Below are 22,053 nucleotides of genomic sequence, written 5' to 3' on the forward strand. Positions count from 1 at the left end.
GACCTATTTTTTCTTCTATAAGATGCAAGGTCTCTGGTCTGATTCCAAGGTCCTTGATCCATTTTGAGTTGAGTTTTGTGCATGGTGAGAGATAGGGGTTTAGTTTCATTCTGTTGCATATGGATTTCCAATTCTCCCAGCACCATTTGTTGAAGAGGCTATCTTTTCTCCATTGCATATTTTTGGCCCCTTTGTCTAGTATGAGAAAATTGTATTTATTTGGGTTTGTGTCCATGTCCTCTATTCTGTACCATTGATCCACCTTTATATTTTGGTACCAATACCATGCCGTTTTTGTTACTATTGCTTTGTAGTAGAGTTGAAGATCTGGTATTGCGATACCCCCTGCTTCACTCTTTCTGCTAAGGATTGCTTTAGCTCTTCTGGGTTTCTTATTCTTCCAGATGAATTTCATAATTGCTTGCTCTATTTCTGTAAGGTACATCATTGGGATTTTAATTGGAATTGCATTGAATCTGTATAGCACTTTTGGTAGTATGGCCATTTTGACAATATTAATTCTTCCTATCCAAGAACATGGGAGATCTTTCCATCTTCTAAGGTTTTCTTTAATTTCTTTCTTTAGTGTTCTGTAGTTCTCATTGTAGAGGTCTTTCACCTCTTTTGTGAGATTCATTCCCACGTATTTTATTTTTTTCGATGCTATTGTGAATGGGGTAGTTTTCCTAATTTCTCTTTCTGAAGATTCATCACTTAGGTATAAAAATGCCTTAGATTTATGTGCATTGATCTTATATCCCACTACTTTACTGAATTCACTTATGAGATCTAAAAGTTTTCTGGTGGAATTTCCTGGTTCCTCTAAGTATATAATCATATCATCAGCAAATAGGGATATTTTGAGTTCTTCTTTTCCTGTTCATATCCCTTTAATTTCTTTGGTCTGTCTAATTGCTCTGGCTAGAGTTTCATGGACGATATTGAAAAGAAGTGGTGAAAGAGGGCATCCCTGCCTTGTTCCAGTTTTTAGGGGGAATGCTTTCAGTTTTTCACCATTTAGAATGATATTAGCTATGGGCTTAGCATAGATGGCTTTTACCATGTTAAGGAATGTTCCCACTATCCCTATTTTTTCTAGTGTTTTGAGCATGAAGGGGTGCTGTATTTTATCAAATGCTTTCTCTGCATCTATTGAAATAATCATGTGATTCTTGACTTTAAGTCTATTGATATGGTGAATTACATTTATTGATTTCCTGATGTTGAACCAACCTTGCATCCCTGGGATGAAACCCACTTGATCATGGTGCACTATCTTTTTAATATGTTTTTGTATGTGATTTGCTAAAATTTTGTTTAGAATTTTTGTGTCGATGTTCATTAAGGATATTGGTCTGAAATTTTCTTTCCTCGATGTGTCTCTGTCTGGTTTAGGTATCAGGGTAATATTGGCTTCATAGAATGAGTTTGGGAGGGTTCCCTCCTCTTCTATTTTCTGGAATACTTTGAGAAGTATTGGAATGAGCTCTTCATTAAAGGTTTTGTAGAACTCGGCTGAGAACCCATCTGGTCCCGGACTTTTCTTTGTTGGTAGGCTTTTGATGACTTCTTCTATTTCATTACTTGAAATTGGTCTATTTAAATTGTGTATGTCCTCCTCGTTCAGTTTAGGCAATTCATATGTCTCTAGAAACCTGTTGATGTCTTCGAAATTTTCTATTTTGTTGGAGTATAGATTTTCAAAATAGCTTCTAATTATGTTTTGTATTTCAGTCGTGTCTGTTGTGATATTTCCTTGTTCATTCCGAATTTTAGTGATTTGGGTTTTCTCTCATCTTCTCTTTGTTAGTGTGGCTAAAGGTTTATCAATTTTGTTTATTTTTTCAAAGAACCAACTATTTATTTTGTCAATTTTTTGTATTGTTTCTTTTGTTTCAATTTTGTTGTTTTCAGCTCTCAGTTTAACTATTTCCTGTGTTCTACTACTTTTGGTGTTGGTCTGTTCTTCTTTTTCTAGGGCTTTGAGCTGTAGTGTTAGGTCGTTTATTTGTTTAGTTTTACTTCTTTTATTAAATGCGCTCCATGAAATAAATTTTCCTCTAAGTACTGCTTTCATAGTGTCCCAGAGATTTTGATATGATGTTTCTTTGTTCTCGTTTACCTCTAAGAATTTTTAAATTTCCTTCCTAATATCTTCTGTTATCCATTCATCATATAATAGCATATTGTTTAATCTCCAGGTGTTGGAGTAGTTTCTGTTTTTTACTCTTTCATTTATTTCTAACTTCAATCCATTATGATATGATAGAATACAAGGTAGTGTCTCTATCTTCTTGTATTTGCTGACATTAGCTTTGTGGCATAATATATGGTCTATTTTAGAGAAGGATCCATGTGCTGCTGAGAAGAAAGTGTATTCGCTCTTGGTTGGATGGTATATTCTATAAATGTCTGTTAAGTCTAAATTATTGATTGTGTTATTGAGATCTATGATTTCTTTATTCAATTTTTGTTTGGAAGATCTGTCCAGTGGTGAGAGAGGGGTGTTAAAATCACCTAGTATTATTGTGTTATGGTCTATTTGGTTTCTGAAATTGAGAAGAATTTGTTTGACATACATGGATGAGCCACTGTTTGGGGCATAGATGTTTATGATTGTTATATCTTGCTGATTTATGCTTCCCTTAAGCAGTATGAAATGTCCTTCTTTATCCCTTCTGACTAACTTTGGCTTGAAGTTCACATTATCTGAAATGAGGATGGATACTCCAGCTTTTTTGCTGAGTCCATGTGCATGGTATGTTTTTCCCCATCCTTTCACCTTTAGTCTATGGGTGTCTCTTTCTATGAGGTGAGTCTCTTGCAGGCAACATATTGTTGCATCTTTCTTTTTAATCCAATCTGCCAGTCTATGTCTTTTGATTGGTGAATTCAGGTCATTAATATTCAGGGTTATTATTGAGATATGATTTGTATTCCCAGTCATTTAGTTCATTTTTTAAATTTTATTTATTTATTTATTTTTTTGATACAACTTGGTTCCTCCTTTATTTGACAGTTCCTTTAGGCTAATTCCTCCCTTTGCTGATTTGCTTCTTTGTTTTTTATCTCTTCCTCATGGAATATTTTGCTGAGAATGTTCTGTAATGCTGGCTTTCTTTTTGTAAATTCTTTTAGCTTTTGTTTATCATGGAAGGATTTTATTTCATCGTCAAATTTGAAGGAAGTTTTGCTGGGTATAAGATTCTTGGTTGGCATCCATTTTCTTTCAGAGCTTGAAAAATGTTGTTCCAGGCCCTTCTAGCTTTTAGGATCTGGATTGAAAAATCTGCTGATATCTGTATTGGTTTCCCCCTGAATGTAATTTGGTTCTTTTCTCTCACAGCTTTTAAAATTCTGTCTTTATTTTGTATGTTAGGTATTTTCATTATAATGTGCCTTGGTGTGGGTCTGTTGTAATTTTGTGTATTTGTAATCCTATAAGCTTCTTGAACTTGATTTTCCATTTCATTCTTCAGATTTGGGAAATTTTCTGAAATTATTTTATTGAATAGAATGTTCATTCCTTTGGTTTGTTTCTCTAAGCCTTCCTCAATCCCAATAATTCTCAAATTTGGTCTTTTCATGATATCCCATAGTTCTTGGAGATTCTGTTCATGATTTCTTACCATCTTCTCTGTTTGTTCAACTTTGTTTTCAAGGTTAAATATTTTGTCTTCAATATCTGAGGTTTTGTCTTCCAGGTGTTCTATCCTATTGGTTATGCTTTCTATGGAGTTCTTAATTTGGTTTATTGTTTCCTTCATTTCAAGGATTTCTGTTTGGTTTTTTTTTTCAATATCTCTAACTCTTTATTGAAATGATCTTTTGCTTACTGTATTTGCTCTTTTAACTGTCGATTGGTGGGATCATTCAATGCCTGCATTTGCTCTTTCATCTCATCATTCAATGCCTGCATTTGCTCTTTCATCTCATCGTTTGCTTCCCTGATCATTTTAATTATGTACATTCTGGACTCCCTTTCTGTCATTTCTTCTGCCATGCTGTCGCTGGATTTTATTGATGTAACATCTAGATTTGTTTGGGGCATTTTCTTCCCTTGTTTTCTCATATTGTTCAGGAATCAGTGGGTCATTAAGATATTGCAGACTTCCTCTATTGACTTATAATGTCCCTGAAGGTTTCTGGTATATCCCCTCTTATCCTTCAGTAGCCTGAAGTCTTGGAGGAAGTTGATAATGCGGTTCTCCACAAGGAAGCTGCCTCTCTAGGGTTGGTGACCCTCAGGTGGGGTATATTCCCTGATAGTGGGCAGAGGTGCCTCCACTTGTTGACCAATGGTCATCCAAAGGGGAACTAGGCTGCAGGCTGAGGCAAGGTCTGTTTGTGCCTGTGTCTCTGGTTTTACCGTCCTTGTGGGAAAACCTCATCTGGCAGGGAAAACTCACCCGGTGGGGAGGTCTCGCTGGTCAGTTCCCCTCCCAGAGGTTCCCCTCAATCTACAACTACCGCCTGGGCTGGGCTGTCTTCCTCTGCAACGTTCCCAGGGGCCCTGACCTACCTCCTGGGCCTGGGAGCCTCAACCTTCGCAGTCAAGTCTCCTTAGGCTGCCTCTCCTCAGAGAATCTGCCCGCAGTCCTGGAAACTTCGCTCTGCTCCTAGGCGTGTCTCTGTGCAGCTCTTCCACCAAGAAGCCGCCTAGGTCCTGGGACCCTGCTCTGCCCCTAATCACCTGGCTATGCAGCCCCTCCTCTGAGCCGCCACCTGGAGCCCCGTACGATAGCTCTGAGTCCCAGAGACCCGCCATACACCTCTTCCTCCGAACAGCCGCCCGGTGTTCCGACACAGTCACTAGGAGTCCAAGCAACTCACTTCGCGTCTCCTCCTCCTGCCAACTGCCCATAGCCCTAGGCAGTCACTCCGAGTCCATGTGACCCGCCCTGTTCCACCTCCTCCTCGGGGTAGCCCCCGGGTGTTCAGGAGCAGTCGCTCGGAGACCAAGCGACCCACCGCCGTCCTCCTCCAGGCAGGCCACCGGTGTTCAGGAGCGGTCGCTTTGAGTCCAAACAACTCACCACTCGCCGCCTCCTCTGGCAACCGCCTGTAGCTCTGATGCAGTCACTCCTAGACCAAGTGACCCGCCGTGCTTCTCCTCTTCCTCCAGACAGCACCCTGGTGTTCAAAAGCGGTCGCTCTGAGTCCAAACAGCTCGCCATGCAGCTCCTCCTCAGGCAGCCGCCCGGAGCCCCAGTGGTTGCTCCGAGTCCAAGCGCTGTGCTGAGCCGCCTCCTCTACGATGATCCCAGTGGTCCGTGTTTACCGCTCCAGTGGGGGGAGGGGTGTCTCGTTGAGCAACTCTACTTCACAAAGTTCCCTGCGTTCCGGGGCTACTGCCCCATCCGGGACGCCTCCCCAATGGGAGAGACTCACCCGGCGGCTTTGATTTGGTCCCAAGTCACTCACTATCTCCTCTTTTGAATCCTGTGTCCTGGAGCAACATGAAATGCAGTCGCCCTCTAGTTCGCCATCCTGATAACCAGTCGAGACCCCATCTTAAAATAAAAAATAAAAAGTACTGGGAATGTGGCTTAGTGGTGAAGTAAACCTGGGTTCAATCTCTAGTGTCAAGAAAAACTTTTTTTAATGAAAGATGTCAACTTTATGCATATATCCACAAGTTTATGGAACTAAGGATTGTCATAGAATTTTATATGTAGTATTTTATCTCTCAAACATTTCTAATCCTTTCTATAACATTTTTGTCACAAACTGCTATCAGCAAGGGGACATAAGGAAATCAAAACAGAGAGGGAGCCAAGACAGAGTTGAGTGCCCACAGGGTTAGTGTTGGACCAGGCCATGTGGAGGATTCAGACAAGAAGGTCACCTGAGGGTCAAGAGAGTGTGGAGGAGAATTTACCTGAGAGGGCTCAAGATAAGCCTGGAAGAATGAGGGAAGCAGGGCATTTGATGTGAGAGAATCCACTGCTGACACATATAGGGACCATTCTGGAGGTTTAGCAAGGCTGTATCTTGCCTGTACCTGAGAATTCACCCTGTGTGGTAGTTGATGATATGATAGCATACAAAAGTGTATTATAATTTGTATTATTATAATTACTAAATACAAGGAATTAAATTTAAGACGTTAGCAAGAGAACCTATGGAATTTAACTTTTTCTCATAGAATATGAAAATCCTATCACTTGTTTTATTTGTGGAGATGAGTTAAAAAAAAAAAAGAAGAAGAAAAAATTCCCTTGGATTTTGGAAGCAAGTAAATTGGAAGCCACAGTTTCAGCCAGGCAGAAAACTGCAACTCAGTTTTAAAAAAATTATTTTAAAGGAAGGAGCAGTTTGGGACTCTTAAGATTTCTCTAATTCATAAAGAAACACTGAAGCTTTCTGGTTCGGAGGTTTAAGGGTTTACTCTTTCCCCAAAGCATTATTATCTACTTTCATGGGGATAAAATAACTACAAACACTCAATAGCTCCAAATGGATTTAATGCAAAGAACAGATTCAGGTTTTCCCTTAGAGATGTGAAGTTTTACATCTAAACATGTAACAAATCATAGTTATTTTTCTCTTCCTGGGAAGCCTCAGAAACCCAAAGGGATGATAAATAAAGAATGGGCCTGACTCAGAATTACTCTCACAAACAGGAAGCAATAACTCAGCTCTCAGGGAGACCAGTTGCTGAAGATACTATTGGTCACAGTGATTCATACAGTAAACTGGTTTCCAGATGAGCTGCCTGCCATGTTTACCACACAGTGTCTGTCTGAATCAGAGTCACTCAATATACGGGTTGTATTGTCAGGACACTAATTCTCATGCATATGATAACTGGAAGACTTCATGCATTTTGCATATGAAGAATTACAAAAGGCAGACATCTGGTTTGGTCAGGTAGTAAATGTGAAGTTATATCTCTCTCATATACTTGATCTTTAAACTATTGGACTTTAAAGTTTGAAGTTACATTTCCACATCATTTCCCAGTACTCTTTCAGGAACTCAAATGGTATTCGATATTCACTAGCAGAATGGGGAATAGTCTCTAGAAATGCTGGGTTCTTCAATATTTGGGCTACACATGGCCCATTCATGGGAAGTCGAGAGACAGTTCACCTGCCTTCATAGACTCCAGTCATAGGAATAAAGACAGACAACCAGTGAGTTGTTCTTCAGAGTAAACTTCTTCAGAAGGCAAGTTTAAGTGATAGTCTGCGTGTTCTTCATATCAGGGTAAAATTTGTCATATTATCAGGGAAAATGCGGGAGGCCCAAAATGGTCAAATTTACATGAATTATGCTTCTTTTCCAGCTCTGTATGCTCTTTGTACTTCTTGTTTGTCTTCTTTCTAGAGACAATTATTTATGCATATGCCTACTGGGAATCCCTTGGAATCCATTTTACCTTAATCACAAAGCTACCCAGGTCTAGAATGAATCCAAAAGAATGAACACTCTATAGGAATCCAAAAGGCTGACAGTTTACAGAGAAATATTACTTCTGAAAAGTCTTGTCAGATTTTTAAGCCAGTCCATATCTCACAATTTCCAACTCTGAGTTGACATAAATTACCTTGGTTACTCAGTCTGACCAGAAGTCCTGGACCCAGAAATCAAGATGCTTCTTTCTCTCCAGAATAGTTACAATATCAAGAAAGACAGGTTTATTTTACTGGGACCATGGACTTATGTCTTGGGTCAAAGAATGACCTGAGAAGTCACTGGCCAGTTCTGCCTGGTGCCTCCACTGACTGACATGATGAAATCAGTATTTATATAAAATGGGATAACATTTCAAAAAAAATAAAGTTTTTACATCTATGTAGGGAGATAAATTTTATGAAAATGGGATTAGAAAAATGGGCTATTTCTTTAATTTTTTATTCTCCTTTCTCTTTATTTTACAGATTAGATTATTTCTATTGATCTTTCTTCAAATTCACTGATTTTTTTTTTCTTTATGCTCCATTCTGCTGTTAATCCTATCTGGTACATTGTTTAACTTCAAATTTTGTATTTTTCTCTTCTAAACTTCTATTTGTTTTGTTTAAATAACTTCTGTTTCTCTTCTAAAATTTCCTATCATTTCAAGTCATTCTAGCATATTTTTCTTTTAATCACAGAACATCATTAAAATAGTTACTTTGAAATTTTTGCCAACATCTGGATCATCTCAAGAGCACACACTATTGCTCATCTTTACCCTGGAGAATGAGTCACATTTTTGTTTGTTTTTGTATTTAAGTGTTACATAATTTTAGTTTGTATGTGAGTCAGGGTTCTCTAAAGGAACAGAATCAACAGGAAGAATGATTATAAAAAGGGGATTTATTAGACTGGCTTACATGACCAGAAGCTGGATAGTCCACAATGGCCATCTGCAGGCTGGAGAGCTGGAAGAACCAGTAGCTGTGCAGTCCAAGAGGCAGAGGCCCCAGAACAAGAGGGATCAACAGTGCTACCCTAGTCAAAGACCAAGGCTTCTGGAAACTCCCTGGAGAATAACTGGCAGAGTCTGCTTTGGAGGAGTGAAGAAAAGAGGGTCCAATATCCTCAGATGATTGAAGTAACAATCAAGAACCCATTCAGAGCAGGACTTGCATCTGCATCTACTTCCTTGTTCTTCCAACTTTTATTCCAAGCCACCATCCTGCTGGGCAGTGCTGCCCACGCTTAGGGAGTGTCTCCACTTCAGTCCGCTGTCCCACATTTCAATCGTTCCTAGACACACCCTCACTGACACACCCAGAAGCCTCTTAATCATCAGCATATCTTAATCCAATCAAGTCGACAATTCAAATTAACCATTACAGGTTGTGTGCTGAACATTATGAGTGTTGCAATGTGCAGATGTTTGAATATGTTCTATTCACCCCCAAAATGTCTATTTTAGCAAACAGTAAAATTGGTTGGACTTAAAAAAAAATCTGTGAGATGTCACTTAAATCTTAATTCTTTTATCTTTGATTGGGTCATGCACATGTGTAGTTCAGGATCATCCCAAGATTTGAACAATTTATATGCAGAATTTGAAACTTCCCTTTATTACTCTTTCTTTTCTGTGATTCTCTGATTCTCTTCCTCTTTTCCACAGATTAGTGGCCACAAATGCTGTCCACTAGAAGCTTCAGCTTTTTTATTAGATTTTTAGCAGTACTGCCTGAGGTCTGCTCTCAGGTTTAATATGGGAAGCTCAGTCAATATCTTCCTCTTCCAAATATAGGACTGTCTTTAGGATCTTACTTCTTTTTAGTCTTCAATGTTTTCAGTTATTTTTTTTTAATTTGTCAGTGTTTATAGTTAGTATATATGGAATAGTTGGTCTCCTGAGCTTTTTAGACTGTTCCAGGAGCAGAGCTCTCCTAGTTGACTATTGAAGTTGTCAGTTGAATGCTTGCCTTAGAGTAGGAGAATGAACCCTAGTGAGAAGTAGACAAATATAAGAGATAAAGTGAACAGAATTTTTCATGACATCGAAGTGTGAGAAATGGAGACAAAAATAAAATGTCAAGGTATTAACCTTGAGTTGCTAAGAGAAAGAAGTACAGTAAAAGAAACAAGGACATTGGAGTGCAGTATAGGTCAGCTCAGGCTCATAGACTGGATGACTTAAGAATAGAAATTTATGTGTCAAAGTTCTGAAGTCTGTAAGTCTGAGATCAAGGTGCTAATTCAGTTTCTGGTGAGGATCCTCTTTCTGGCTTGTAGACAGCCACCTTCTCCCTATGTCCTCAAGTGGCACTGAGAGAGTAAGCTTTCTGGGGTCTCTTCTTATAAGCATACTAATCCTCATTTAACCTTCATGACTTCATTTAACCTCTTTCCATGAAGGCCTGTCTTAAAATACAGTCACATCAAGAGTTACAGCTGCAATATATTGAATTTGGAAAGGAAGAGGACACAATTCAGTATGTGACAAATGAGAATCTGGCTCAAAGCAAAAAAGATGATGGGTTATTTTGGATATGTTACATATGAGGTGAACAAGGCACAAGTTTTTAGAGATCTGGGGTAGAGCTTGGGAAGGAGATTATTGGGAATAGGTTTATAATCCATCAGTGAAGAGTCAGAGCTGAGGCTGTGGTGCTGGGTGATTTCTCTGAAGGAGAAAGTATAGTCCAATATGGAGGATTAAGGAACAAGGACAAAACCACATGTCAACTCCCAGAAAATGTGAAGGAGGAATACATTAGTAAATAAACAAGTTGTCAGAAAGACAGGAAGAGAAACAAGAAAGTTAAATAGTTCAAGGCAGAAAAGAGGGTTATGAGGAAATGGTCAACAGTGCTAAGCCCAGCAAGAAAGGTCTTGAAAAGGGCCACAGTCAAAGGCCCTATGTTTGTAAACTAGGAAATCATTACTGACTTTTAAGGATGCAACCTCAGTAAAGTGATCAGGAAGAGACTGAGATGAGAGGTTAAGTAAAAGCAGGATGGGGCTGATATGAGGGATACATTTGGGGTTTAAATAGGGAGTTGGATTACTGAGGTAGTGAATGTAGTAAGAACCACTGAAATGTCCAAAACTTTACCCCCAGAAAATAGAGTCCTGCTCATAACCTATGCCTTCTGGTTTACCCCTTTCATTCTTTCAGCAAAAATCATTACCTATCCCTTTACTAAGCAATGTTGCATGCACTGTGTAAAAAAAAAAAGAGCTCTTCCCTCAAGTAACATCTGTGTCTCTTCTGCTCCCTACTGACGCTCAACTTGTGTTCTTCTGTGCGTTCAGATTTTTCCTGGGTGAGCTGGTACTCAGCTGGACCTGTTCTTAGCAGGACCATTTTCCTTACCCTGTGAGAATCCCAGTGGATCATACTGTCTGCTCTTTTGGAGCAGAAAAAATGAATGATTTTTCACTCTCTGTATAGTAAGAAAAAGTTGGAGAGTCAATTTTTCATGAAAATCCCCATCGTCCTTTTTGATAATTGGTGCATAATCAGAGGGTATAATGCTTCACTCAGGATTAATAAATGATAAGAATCTGAGATGAAAAATATGTTAATTAACTTGATTCAATAGAGGCACATCATATATAGATGTATAGTATAGCTTCACTCTGACCACATAAACACACAATCATTTGTCAATGTTCAATAAAATGTTTTAAATGCAATAATGATACTGCCAACTATCAAATTGTTGACTTAACTCTATTGTGTTTTATTTTATTTAGGATATAAACTTTTATTCCTCATATAACCTGAGTGTTTAGTGAGTAGTAGACTGATTCATTTAGACTGGGGCCAGTCCTAGGAATTAACCTGTTTTAAAAGCTTTACAGTTGCTGGTCGTGGTGGTGTACTCCTGTAAATCTCAGTGGCTTGGGAGGCTGAGGCAGGAGGATCTAGAGTTCAGAGCCAGCCTCAGCAAAAGCAAGGCACTAAGCAACTCAGTGAGATCCTGTCTCTAAATAAAATGCAAAATATGGCTGGAGATGTGACTCAGTGGTCCAGTGTCCCTGAGTTCAATACCTAGTACCCCCGAAAACAAACAAAAAAGCTTTCCAATTGACCTTATTGTGCACCCAGTATTAAGATTTATTGAATTAAAGATCTGTTGTTTTGTGGTGGTGATTTGTTTCAAAGACTCTGGCTTTGCAGTGGGAGCAGAAATTTGGTAGTGCTTTCTGTCCCTGCTCTTATTGTAGAGTGACTTCTGCTGGTACTCTGCCCAACTCTAACTTTCTAAAGATATTATGAATAATTTTAACATCACAGTAAAGGATTCTTTTAAAAAATAAAATTTAATGCAAATTTAACTCTACAGATGGAAAATGGTTATGCCTGCAGTTATCTGCTTCCAAATCAGAATGCGTTTTTAATTTGATGAGTCACCTTTATTTTGTAATACTCATTTTGACTTATATTAGTTGGCATAGCTTGGACTATAGCCACTTCCAGAATATTGTTATGTCATTTTAATGTAAAGAAAAGGAAAATTTGATGCCTCTAATTTTGCATAGTAACTCATCTGGAGCCTAATGGAAATATCTGTCTTCAATAGAACTCTAAGAAGTCTAGCTACTTTCTGGGTGTTTGGTATAAATAATTCCATGCATTATGGTCCCTATCCCAATGCAGAAGAGACGTATAGAAAAAAAATGTATAACATAAAAATTGTACCAAGCCCTATTTTATAATATCAGAATATCAAAATTACCTATGATGTGGTGTGAAATAAGTGAAAAGTAACCTCCAAGCCCAGAAGAATCTTGCAACTAGCTTACCTGCTTGAAATCCACTGGGGAAAAGGGTACAGATATTGAAAGGTACTAAACCAAGTTCAACATCTGCCTAGTTACATCGCCTTTTTAAACCCCAGGGAAGGCACAAAACACAGCCAACGAAACTTGTCTTTAATTTATAACCCTTGGTCTCAGTAGAAAAGGGAGAGATAATTTGGCCATGGGAGAAGGAAATAAGGAAAAGGACAATAAATTGTAGATGAAAATGGGGACCATAGGAGAGTAACTGCCATATAGTAGACTCCTGATGCATGTTGGTTAAATGAATGAACGAAATGAGAGAAAGATACTGGCAAACAGTTTGGGCTGAAACAGAGAGTTATGTCTGAGAATTATCTGTTGCTATTATAAATCCAATATTAAATTATTTTTTTTCACCACTAATATAGTGACTGCCAACCAGGGGAAGGCCAAAAGAACTTACCATGAAAAAAAGATGAAAGTGCTTTCTCCTCCTTGCTTCATCCCCCATATTCCATTACAAAGGATGACCTAAAATCTTAAAAGAAGCCTGGCTTTTCAAAGCTCAGTTGAATTTTGTTTGAACCACTAAGAACTCCATCATCATTAGAAAAGTAACCTACTTAGACTAATTTAAGAAATTTCTCTGTTGTCTTCTACTTGGCCTGCCACTATGCTGTCCCTTCCATCCCAATCAATCCTATTAATGGAATAGGTTGACAGCATTCTAGTGCCTTTGATTAACTGTTGCTTAGAAATTTTACTTTAGATTCTTCTTTATACCCACTCAACAATCAGCCCCTGACTGTAAGATTTTAAAGTGGTTCTGATATTTGATTTTACAAACAGCCTAATCAATGTTTAATTTCCATAACATAAAATTTACCCATTTAAAGTGTACAGACAGTTAATTTCCATCAATTTATGTGGCCATGCAACCATTGTCACAATCCATCTGGGCCATCCACAGACTTAGGCAACCACTGATCTGTTTTCTATAGTTACAACTTTTTGTCTTGTTTTGTAGAGATGCCATGTGAATGGAATCAGAATATCTCTGATACACTTATTTTTAATTTAGAATCTAAGTTCATCTCATTAAAATAGCCAAAGACTAACTAAATTAGGTGAACTTTATATTTCACTATAAATGATAATGGAATAAATTAGAAGAATTTTCTTAATCAGGTATGAAGACTAATTTATTGTAGGCTTCATTTACTTTACTGAATTACAACTTCTTTTCTTTCTGCTAGATAGCTTGCTAAATTTTCAGCTATGCCTTACATGTTACCTCTTCAAAATATACGGGTTAACATTCTTTCCAACTTCACACTTTACTCTAAAATCGATATTATTATGACGCATTTTTCCAGAAGTGCAAGTACTTACGTGTGTGCAAAGGCCAAGAAAAGGGAGACAGCTAAAAAGACTTTAAACATTCGTGGATAGATGAATGGATGGATGATGGATTGATGACTTCACATATTTGGGCCTCAGGAGTTGGTTTATATCATAAGTTCTCAGGATATCGAGAACTAATAAATGGCATATATATTAGAGTTAGAATTTCACTTCTTGTGTGTTTTCATTTCACAGAAGAAACATGAAACATGTTTTAGCAAGGAATAAAGCAATACAGTGGACCAAATCCTACATTTTACCGGAGTTTCCCTATGATGTCAAATGCATGTTAGCGGAGCAGAAATGTCCTGATCACAGCATGAGGATAAGGATCATTGAGTTTCTCCAAGCTGACATGACTAAGTATCTGGAAGGCTCACTGTGAGTGATAACAGGGTAAACCTGCTGGTTTGGGGGAGGGTCTGCCTTGGAGTAGAGTGGAACTCACCTGCAATGAAGTCTCCTCAGATTTTGAATGACATTTTGGATCTAAGTCCAACATACCCAACATTTGAACGTCTATTTTGTTCTATAGAAAGATTTGAAGAGGAGTGAGTGCAATTGAGACTCCTCTTGAATATGGACTGCTTGAAATGAAAGATATCTCCCTGTTGTGAACAGGTATCCCACCACGCAGCAGTACAACGATGTGGTCAACGCCCTGCTGCAGGCCCACCCCTTCCTGGACGAGGACGGCTGTGGCTTCGTAAGTAATGACATGGCACCACCATCCTGTTCATCTGAGTCCATCCTAAGATAATAGCCCATATTGTCCATTTGGACTCTGATTTTTTCCCCTTTGGTTCTCTCTCTTTCTGACAGCCCCTACTTCTTTCTTTGCTTTGTGTTTTCTTCCTCTTCTCTCCTCTCTCACCTCCCTGTGATATCTTCTCAGTCTCTGCTTAACCTGGGTTCCTTTGTCTGCCCATCATCATCTTTCTGTTCCTCTCTTGAAGCAATCTGGGAGCTCCTGTGTGACAATGATCCTCTAGGAAGGGTCATGAGGAGATGACATGCATCATGGCTCTCATCAGCCAGTGTCGCTTGCCCTCTGAGTAGACCCAGTGGGGAAGTTGTCTGCTTAGAGGTCCTACTTGTCTGTCTCATCTGCCCTTTCACAACTTCACTGTCGTGGCTCAAGCAGATCCCAAGGATGTTATGGGCAGCAGCTCTAAACTCTGACTGCATCTTAGGAGACTCAGAGGTTTTGGTTTAATTGATTTGAAGATGTGGCTCTAGCATTAGTATTTTTTTAAAGTTCCCAAATGATTCTGATGTATAGCCAGGATTGAGAACAGCTGCTCAGTATAAACTTAACTGTCTGGACCTGTCTGTTTCTTGGATTTGAAAGACTGGGATCTTTGTTTTAAAACAGTATAAATATACTTAGTACTAGTGGACTATATACTTAAAAATACTTAAGATTATAATAAAAAGTTGAGTGCTTATGATATACACTAGCAGTATATAATTTAATAAACAATTATAGGGAAATATGGCTATGTGTACAAAAACATGGTATTATCCCTGTATCTCTATATGACATATGTATACACATTTGTAATCATAGCTAAGTAAGATATATGTCTTCTTGTACCTTACCATCTCTGGTCTGTCAGAAAATACTTTTTTGCTGTGCTTTCTTAAAGACATAGGGTTTAAGCAATTAGTTCCAATTTGAACAAAGAAGATACATGTCAACATCATTTAAGGCCTGTGCTTTCTTGCTTGAATGCTTTCTCTCTCCTTCTCTCTCTATCCCCCTTCCTTCCTTTCCTCACTCCTTCCCTTTCTTCCTTTCTTTCACTTAATATTTTCAGAATATGGTTCAGAATATGGTATGAAAGATGGTGGAATGAGACAGACATCATTACCCTTTGTACATGTATGATTACACGAATGGTGTGAATCTACATGGTGCACAACCATAGAAACGAAATGATGTACCCCATTTGTGTACAATGAATCAAAATGCAGTCTGTAAAAATAAAAAGTAAAAAAATGGATAAAATCATAGATTTTCTGGAACAAGAAAAGGCCTTAAACATTTTTTTAGCACTCAGACTGAGAAAAGACATCATATCCCCCATCTAGAAATTGTAAAATTGTAAAGCCAAGACTAGAATTCAAGTATCTTTGCTTCTAGGATGACATCCTTTTTAAATATGCTGCTCTGTATAAAACACACTATATAGTTAACAAAATTTGCTCTAAAATAAATCAGTGCATCAAACAAACCTGTGGGCCCAACATTACAGTCATTCCAATAGGGCTGACAAAATAAAATCTCAGTGTTCCTTTGATGTTCAAGATACAGGTTGTCTCTTGAATCAGTATCTCTATCAGTGCTACTGTGTATAGAAATACAGTCAGCTCTCCATATCCACAGATTTCACCTCCTCTGATTCAACCAACCTTGAATACTGTGCTTTGTAATTAAGCTTAGGATGGTTGTATATGTATTGAACACAGGCTTCTTCTCTTGTCATTATTCCCTGCACCATATAATAAAACAATTATTTACATGGCATTTTCAGTGGAACAGGTATTATAAGTAATGTAGAGATGATTTAAAAATGGGGAGGATGCGTGTAGGTTATATGAAAACACTATGCCATTTTATGTGAGCCTTGATTACCTGTAGGTTTTAGTGTCTGCCAAGGGCTACTGAACCAATCTTCTGTGAATACTGAGGGATGACTATGGTTATATTTTTTAAATAATCTCGATTTTCTATTTGAATAAATTATACATTTACCTAGTTCAAAATTCAAAAGCTTCAAAAAGAAAAGTTCCCCACCCCCATTTTCCAGCCACTTGACTTTCCTGTCCAGACGTAACCAATAATGTTATTAAAGATTTCTTCCAGAGAATCTTTGCAAATATATAAGCAAATGCATATCTATCCAATTACATTTTTGACCTTTAGTTTTATGGTTATCAAAGTGAGACTCACAGGAAGTAATAAATAATGCTTACTTTGTTCTCAAGTGCATTGTACCCACATCTGTTCCCAGCGGCATTAACTAAAGAGGGTTAACTGATAAAGAGATAAGGAAAATTGCTTAACAGCTTGTGGTCCCTATGTTCACACTTAGAGCAGAAGTGGAAACTGGTGCTTGGATGGATGCTTGCCCAAATTCTCCCCGCAAGTGTTATGTTGCAAAATGTAGAAAATTTCTAAGAACACTGTGTGTGTGTGTGTGTGTGTGTGTGTGTGTGTGTGTGTGTGTTTCAGAGGGGAAGAAAGTAGGCACTTGATTACTTTTAGGGCTAATTTTATTTTCAGCTTTTCATTTTGAAAAGTTTCATATCTGCACACAAATAGAATGCTGTGGTGATACCATATACCCTTCAACTAAATCAAGGTTTCTCAACCTTCACACTATTAACGTTCGGTGCTGGATAATTCTTTGTGGTGCGAGTTGTCCTGTGGTCCTGTGCATTGTAGCATATTTAACAGCATCCCCAGGTTCAATCCACAGTACTGGGGGGAAAAAAAAGAACACAGATCTACGTTCATTCGTTACTAACATTTCGCCACATTTTTTATTCTTCTATCATGTTTGTTTGTGTTAGTGGAGCATTTAAAAGCAAGTTACAGATGTGATTTCTAAATATCTTAGCATACATCTTAAAAGTATAAGAACAATTCTCTGTATAACTGCAATGCAATTTTCATAACTAAGAAAATTCAAAATAATTGTGTAATATCATATGTAATCTGTATTGCTATTTCTCTAATTATTCAAAAATGTTTTTAAAGTAGTTTTTTTCCCTATAAAAACCTAATCATGGATAATGCATTGCATATATCCATATACTTCTTTAATTTTGCCTAGGACAGTCTCTCTAACCATTTTGTCTTTGCTGATATTTACTTTTTGGTCAAATGTAGTTCACTTGCTGTGTCAGATGGTCTACATTCTGTGTTTGTCCAAATGTTTTTTAACAATTATATTTTGTGTTTAAAATACTGAGCGAAGATCTGCTTGTGATACTGTGGTTTGTTTTATGTGTCACAACAGGCCCATAATTTCGGGGATTCTTTAAAAAAAATCAGAGTGATTAAGAGAACTGTATCAATGTATAACTTTCCACATGTCCTCTAGTTGGAAAAGTGTAGGGAAAGTGTGATTATGCTATACCCCAAATATTTTCTGCTGAGTCTGTCCACTGAAGCTATCTATGTGAGTAACTGATAGTGCCAGGCATGTAGCATATACTTAGTAAACACTCATTGATTGAATACTCATTAATTGTGTTCGATTGGTTCTTTTTCTCTTCCTACCAGTTAATACAGGGAGATGGGAGAGATTAGGAAGAAGAAAATGGCAATTCAACAATGTCCTAGCAGTTGATTGCTATAATACCTCTGCCAGGTTCAGCAGGTGTAGAGGCCCTTCAGAGCTGTAGGAAGCATGAGAAACAAATGTATTTGTGCTAGTTTGTATTTCAGGGCTAAGAGAAATATAAACCACCTATTATTTCTCTGTGGTTGTACACCAGCCACAGCAGAGCCCACAGGTCTATGGGAGGTGGTAAACATCTCTGATGTATGTGTGCCCAGGAGACTTATCTGCACTGAAGCCAGTTCCAACTTCAACCTGCAGCTGTCTGGCCAGTCTGTCCCAGGGTTTTCTGACCAGCACTTAAGTTTATAAATACCTGCAATGGGTAGCTATATATTTGACTCTCTTAAAAACCCAGTACAATTGAGGCAGCTTTTATTGTTCCATTTTATAGTCAAAGAACTAAGGCTACATGGTGTTACTTGTTGAGGGGCACTTGTATTAGAGCTGGTTCTTAACACTGAGTCTTCTCAACATAGGCCTCAGTGCTTTCTGAAGGGCAGAGAATACTCTTATTAGGACTTGAGCCATGAAACCAGGAATAGCAAGATCTAAAAGCCAAACACTTGTCTAATGCTATCTCAGTGGCATCCCCATTTGCTCTTGAGGAAATAAGAGTTTTTTCTCTGATTCAATTTCCTTAGCTGTAATTTAATGATTATAATTTGTATTGCAATGTCATAAAACTATTGGAAGGATAAATCAAAGAATAGGTACATCACTTGTATTACTGTGGTGTGAAAATAATTTCAAGCCCAGGAATTACTGGCAAATATTTTGTTCTTTATATGGAATTATTCCAAGCTCCTAGGATTAACTGGACTGCTTTGTTATTTTATGCAGTTTTTATGGAAACGAGCCCTCAAAGATCGTTTTAAATATGTCCGAAGACCCATAGAAGATGATGAACAAGTAATGAAAAATAAGTGCAAATTTGGACACCGAAGAGGCCAGACAAGGAAATCTCTTGCTGATATAAGATTTGATGAAATTAAAATTGTCCAGATAAAAGTAAGATTGAATCCTTAAATGTTCTGACACTTTGACTCATTTGTTGATTAAGGGATAATTTTAATAATAGCATTTAAAATCATTACAACAAAATAAGATAACTTTTAAAATCTGAGGAACCCATAAAAACAATGGTTTGCATGGCTAATAATGTAAGTCATATTTCCAGAAAAAGGACTGCCAGAAACAGTTTGTAGCAAGAATGTTATTGAGGATCTCATGGTCATTTTGGTACAGTCTTCAAAGAACATGAGTAAGCCCTTGAGTTCCGGACCCTGGAATGGTTTCTCACCCTCTTGTTCTGCACACACCACATGTTCTTGACACCCTTACGGCAAGGTTTAATAGTCACACTGTAGGGGTCAGATGACCTGAGTTTCAGGGTCTAGGGAGGCAATAGTTCATGTGCATTGGCACGGAACCCCATGCTGGCCTACCCCCACCTGCTGGTCCAGAATCTTCCACCCCAATCCCAAAGTGGCTGTGAGGAACTTCCGGTGAGGGGCCCCAGACAAAGCCTGGAGGTTCCTCCCTCACAACAAGGAGACCATATGGGTCTTAATTATCAGAAATGCTGTAAGTATCCCTTAACTACCTGAGTGCTCCCAAATATCTTCAGAAACAAAAATTTCCCCTGCTCATATTAGCAGGGAAATATTAATTTATTAGCAGTAGGCTGAACTCTCTAGGAATGATGTCCAATTGACCAAGTATAGAAGCGAATCTCTTGTCATCCCAATTCTATTTTGCACTTTAAACAGCATGAATATGTAAATCTCAACTCTATGACATAAATGCATCTATGTGAGGGAATGTACTTTATGTAGGTATTCTTTTTTCTTTTTCTTCTAGGATATTTATTTGATACTAAAAGCAAATATTTGGTCACTTCATTTTATTAGTACTAGTTGTTAAGTAAATTCCAGAGGACAGGCATATTTCTAACATGTTTTGTAAGCTATTAATTCTAGCATCCCACATCCTGCAAAATTTTGAATGAAGGCATATACTTTAAAAATCTGCTTATAATTTTTAATGAGACCGTCAAACAATGTATTAAGTAAGACAATGTAGTTCTATATCTGCTCTTTGATGAAAAGATAAAAGTTGAAAATTTGATGATGTAACTGTAGTTTTGGCTGCAAAATTCCAGGTATAAACTAAAATCACAATAAATTAAAATTACATTTATTTTAAATTTTTTCCTGTTCTTAAAAAGTCACACTGGAAAAGAATCTAATTACATGCTACATAAAATGGTGTTCTCTAAAAGTTTGATTTCAGTACACTAAGAATGAAGATCCTTTGTAATTGAATTAAGGTAATAAATTCCCCCTTTTCTTATGATGCACATTCCCACCAAGATCCCTCAAAACTGAAGAAGGGTAAAATTGGACAATTTTCAATTGTTCCCAGCACTAGAACTCAAGGGTAAGTTTATGGGATCAGAGGTCACTGCCAGTGACAAGACTAAACTGAAGTTCTTTTCTTTTACTGATACATCCACCATATTTGAACCCACGTTTACACTCTGTTCTTTCTTAAAACCCCTATGGAGTTGCAGACTTCCCAGTTCTTCTCTTCTAGTCCCCCGGATGGGCCTAAATCCTAGGATGAATCCTGCTGAGACCCACACAGGGTCTTAGCTTCAAAAAGAACAAGGAATCCAATGTTTCAGGATTAGGTGTTAAACTGCAATAGGATTTGGCTTTTACCTTCCTTTCAGGTGGGCTAAAAAAGAGATTGACCATTGTTCAGGTCTGAAGAGACAACACTCCTCCTGGCAAACAAATATAATTAGAAGGATTTCTTTCCCTCTATAAATGGAGCTGTAAATTGCTGATTATTTCAAGTCTGTAGCCTGTTTATTATCCCGTGTTCTATAAAGCCAAAACGTTTAAAGGATGAAAAATAATTTATACCGGAATATTACAGAAACAATGTATTTTGTAGCCTCCATGGTGATAAAGCAAATGTATAAGCACCCAGAAGAGTGGGAGTCTCCCATACATTGAATTTACTTCATGGAATTGTATTTTCTAGTCTTGGAGATGGAACCTAGGACATATAGGCAAGCATCCTAGGCAAGCACTCTGTCACTAAGCCACATCTTCAACCCTTTCTTATTTTTAGACAGGATCTCCTTAAATTACTCAGGCTGACCTCGAGCTTATAATCCTCCTGCCTCAGCCTCCCAAATAGGGAAACGACCAGCATGAGCTGATGTGCCTGGTTTGTCTCATGGAATGCTATCATTCAGTCTGATTGCCTAAATGATTTTCAATCTCCATTTGACCTTCTTCTGATAACTCCTTTTTAATGTCTTTAAGATTTCTGAAGATAAAAGATGTTTGAATTAAGACACCCTTGGGTAACTCTTACATCTTTAAAAAAAATCCTTGTCTATGAACAATATTTCCATGATATTGAAAAAAAATATTTATTCATGTACTGCAGAGATGAAAAATGTTGACACAACCAGGAAGTAGCAGTCTGTGTCCATCCCTTCAAAGGCAGGGAAGTGGGTCGGGCTAACTGGAAGATCTTGAGAAGGAAGGAGTAGAGATTTTTATTAGTTTTTGTTTGTTCGTTTGTTCTATTTGTCTTGCTGTGTGTTACTTCGCTCTTCTTTGTCCTTTTGGTGGTAGAATGAAAGAAAATAGATGTCACAATGAAGGAAGGTAGGGATTTTAGTTCTGTGACGTTGGGTTTTCTCAGATAATCCAAGATGCTGCAGTACTTGTGTGGCTCTGAGCCACACATGTTTTAAAAAATTTTTTTGTCCCCAACCCTCCACCTACCAGAATCTCTTGTGAGTTTAGCCCTACTTTCTCTTTGGCTGCAAAGCCCAAATCATCTGAAATGCCAGAGCACCACCTGTGAGTCAGTATGGCTGGTTCCTCTTATTTCACTGCTAAAAACAATTTCACCATGTGACCCAGGTGGCCAGATGTGTCACAGTCCCAGAAAATGCTGGCTATTTTGCAATGTTTACAAATGCCTTTCCAAGCTGAGTGGAGTGGTGCACACCTATAATCCTAGTTACTCTGGAGGCTAAGGCAGGAGGATCACAAGTTTGAGGCCAGCTTCAACAACAATT

At 38.0% G+C, this 22,053-nt stretch overlaps 1 protein-coding gene across 2 annotated transcripts in view; it reads left to right on the top strand.

Annotated features, from left to right (window-relative positions):
• The window catches only part of Samd3 (sterile alpha motif domain containing 3), a 61,152-nt gene that overhangs the window by 18,081 nt on the left and 21,018 nt on the right, over positions 1 to 22,053 (top strand). For both annotated transcript variants that reach the window (XM_047558806.1, XM_047558807.1), the window contains exons 4-6: positions 13,786 to 13,971; positions 14,212 to 14,296; positions 18,786 to 18,953. In XM_047558806.1, the coding sequence (XP_047414762.1) occupies positions 13,786 to 13,971; positions 14,212 to 14,296; positions 18,786 to 18,953 (439 nt within the window). The remainder of the gene's footprint in view (positions 1 to 13,785; positions 13,972 to 14,211; positions 14,297 to 18,785; positions 18,954 to 22,053) is intronic.

The sequence above is a fragment of the Sciurus carolinensis genome, chromosome 7 (assembly GCF_902686445.1).
Source record: "Sciurus carolinensis chromosome 7, mSciCar1.2, whole genome shotgun sequence".
NCBI classification, from domain to species: Eukaryota; Metazoa; Chordata; class Mammalia; order Rodentia; family Sciuridae; genus Sciurus; species Sciurus carolinensis.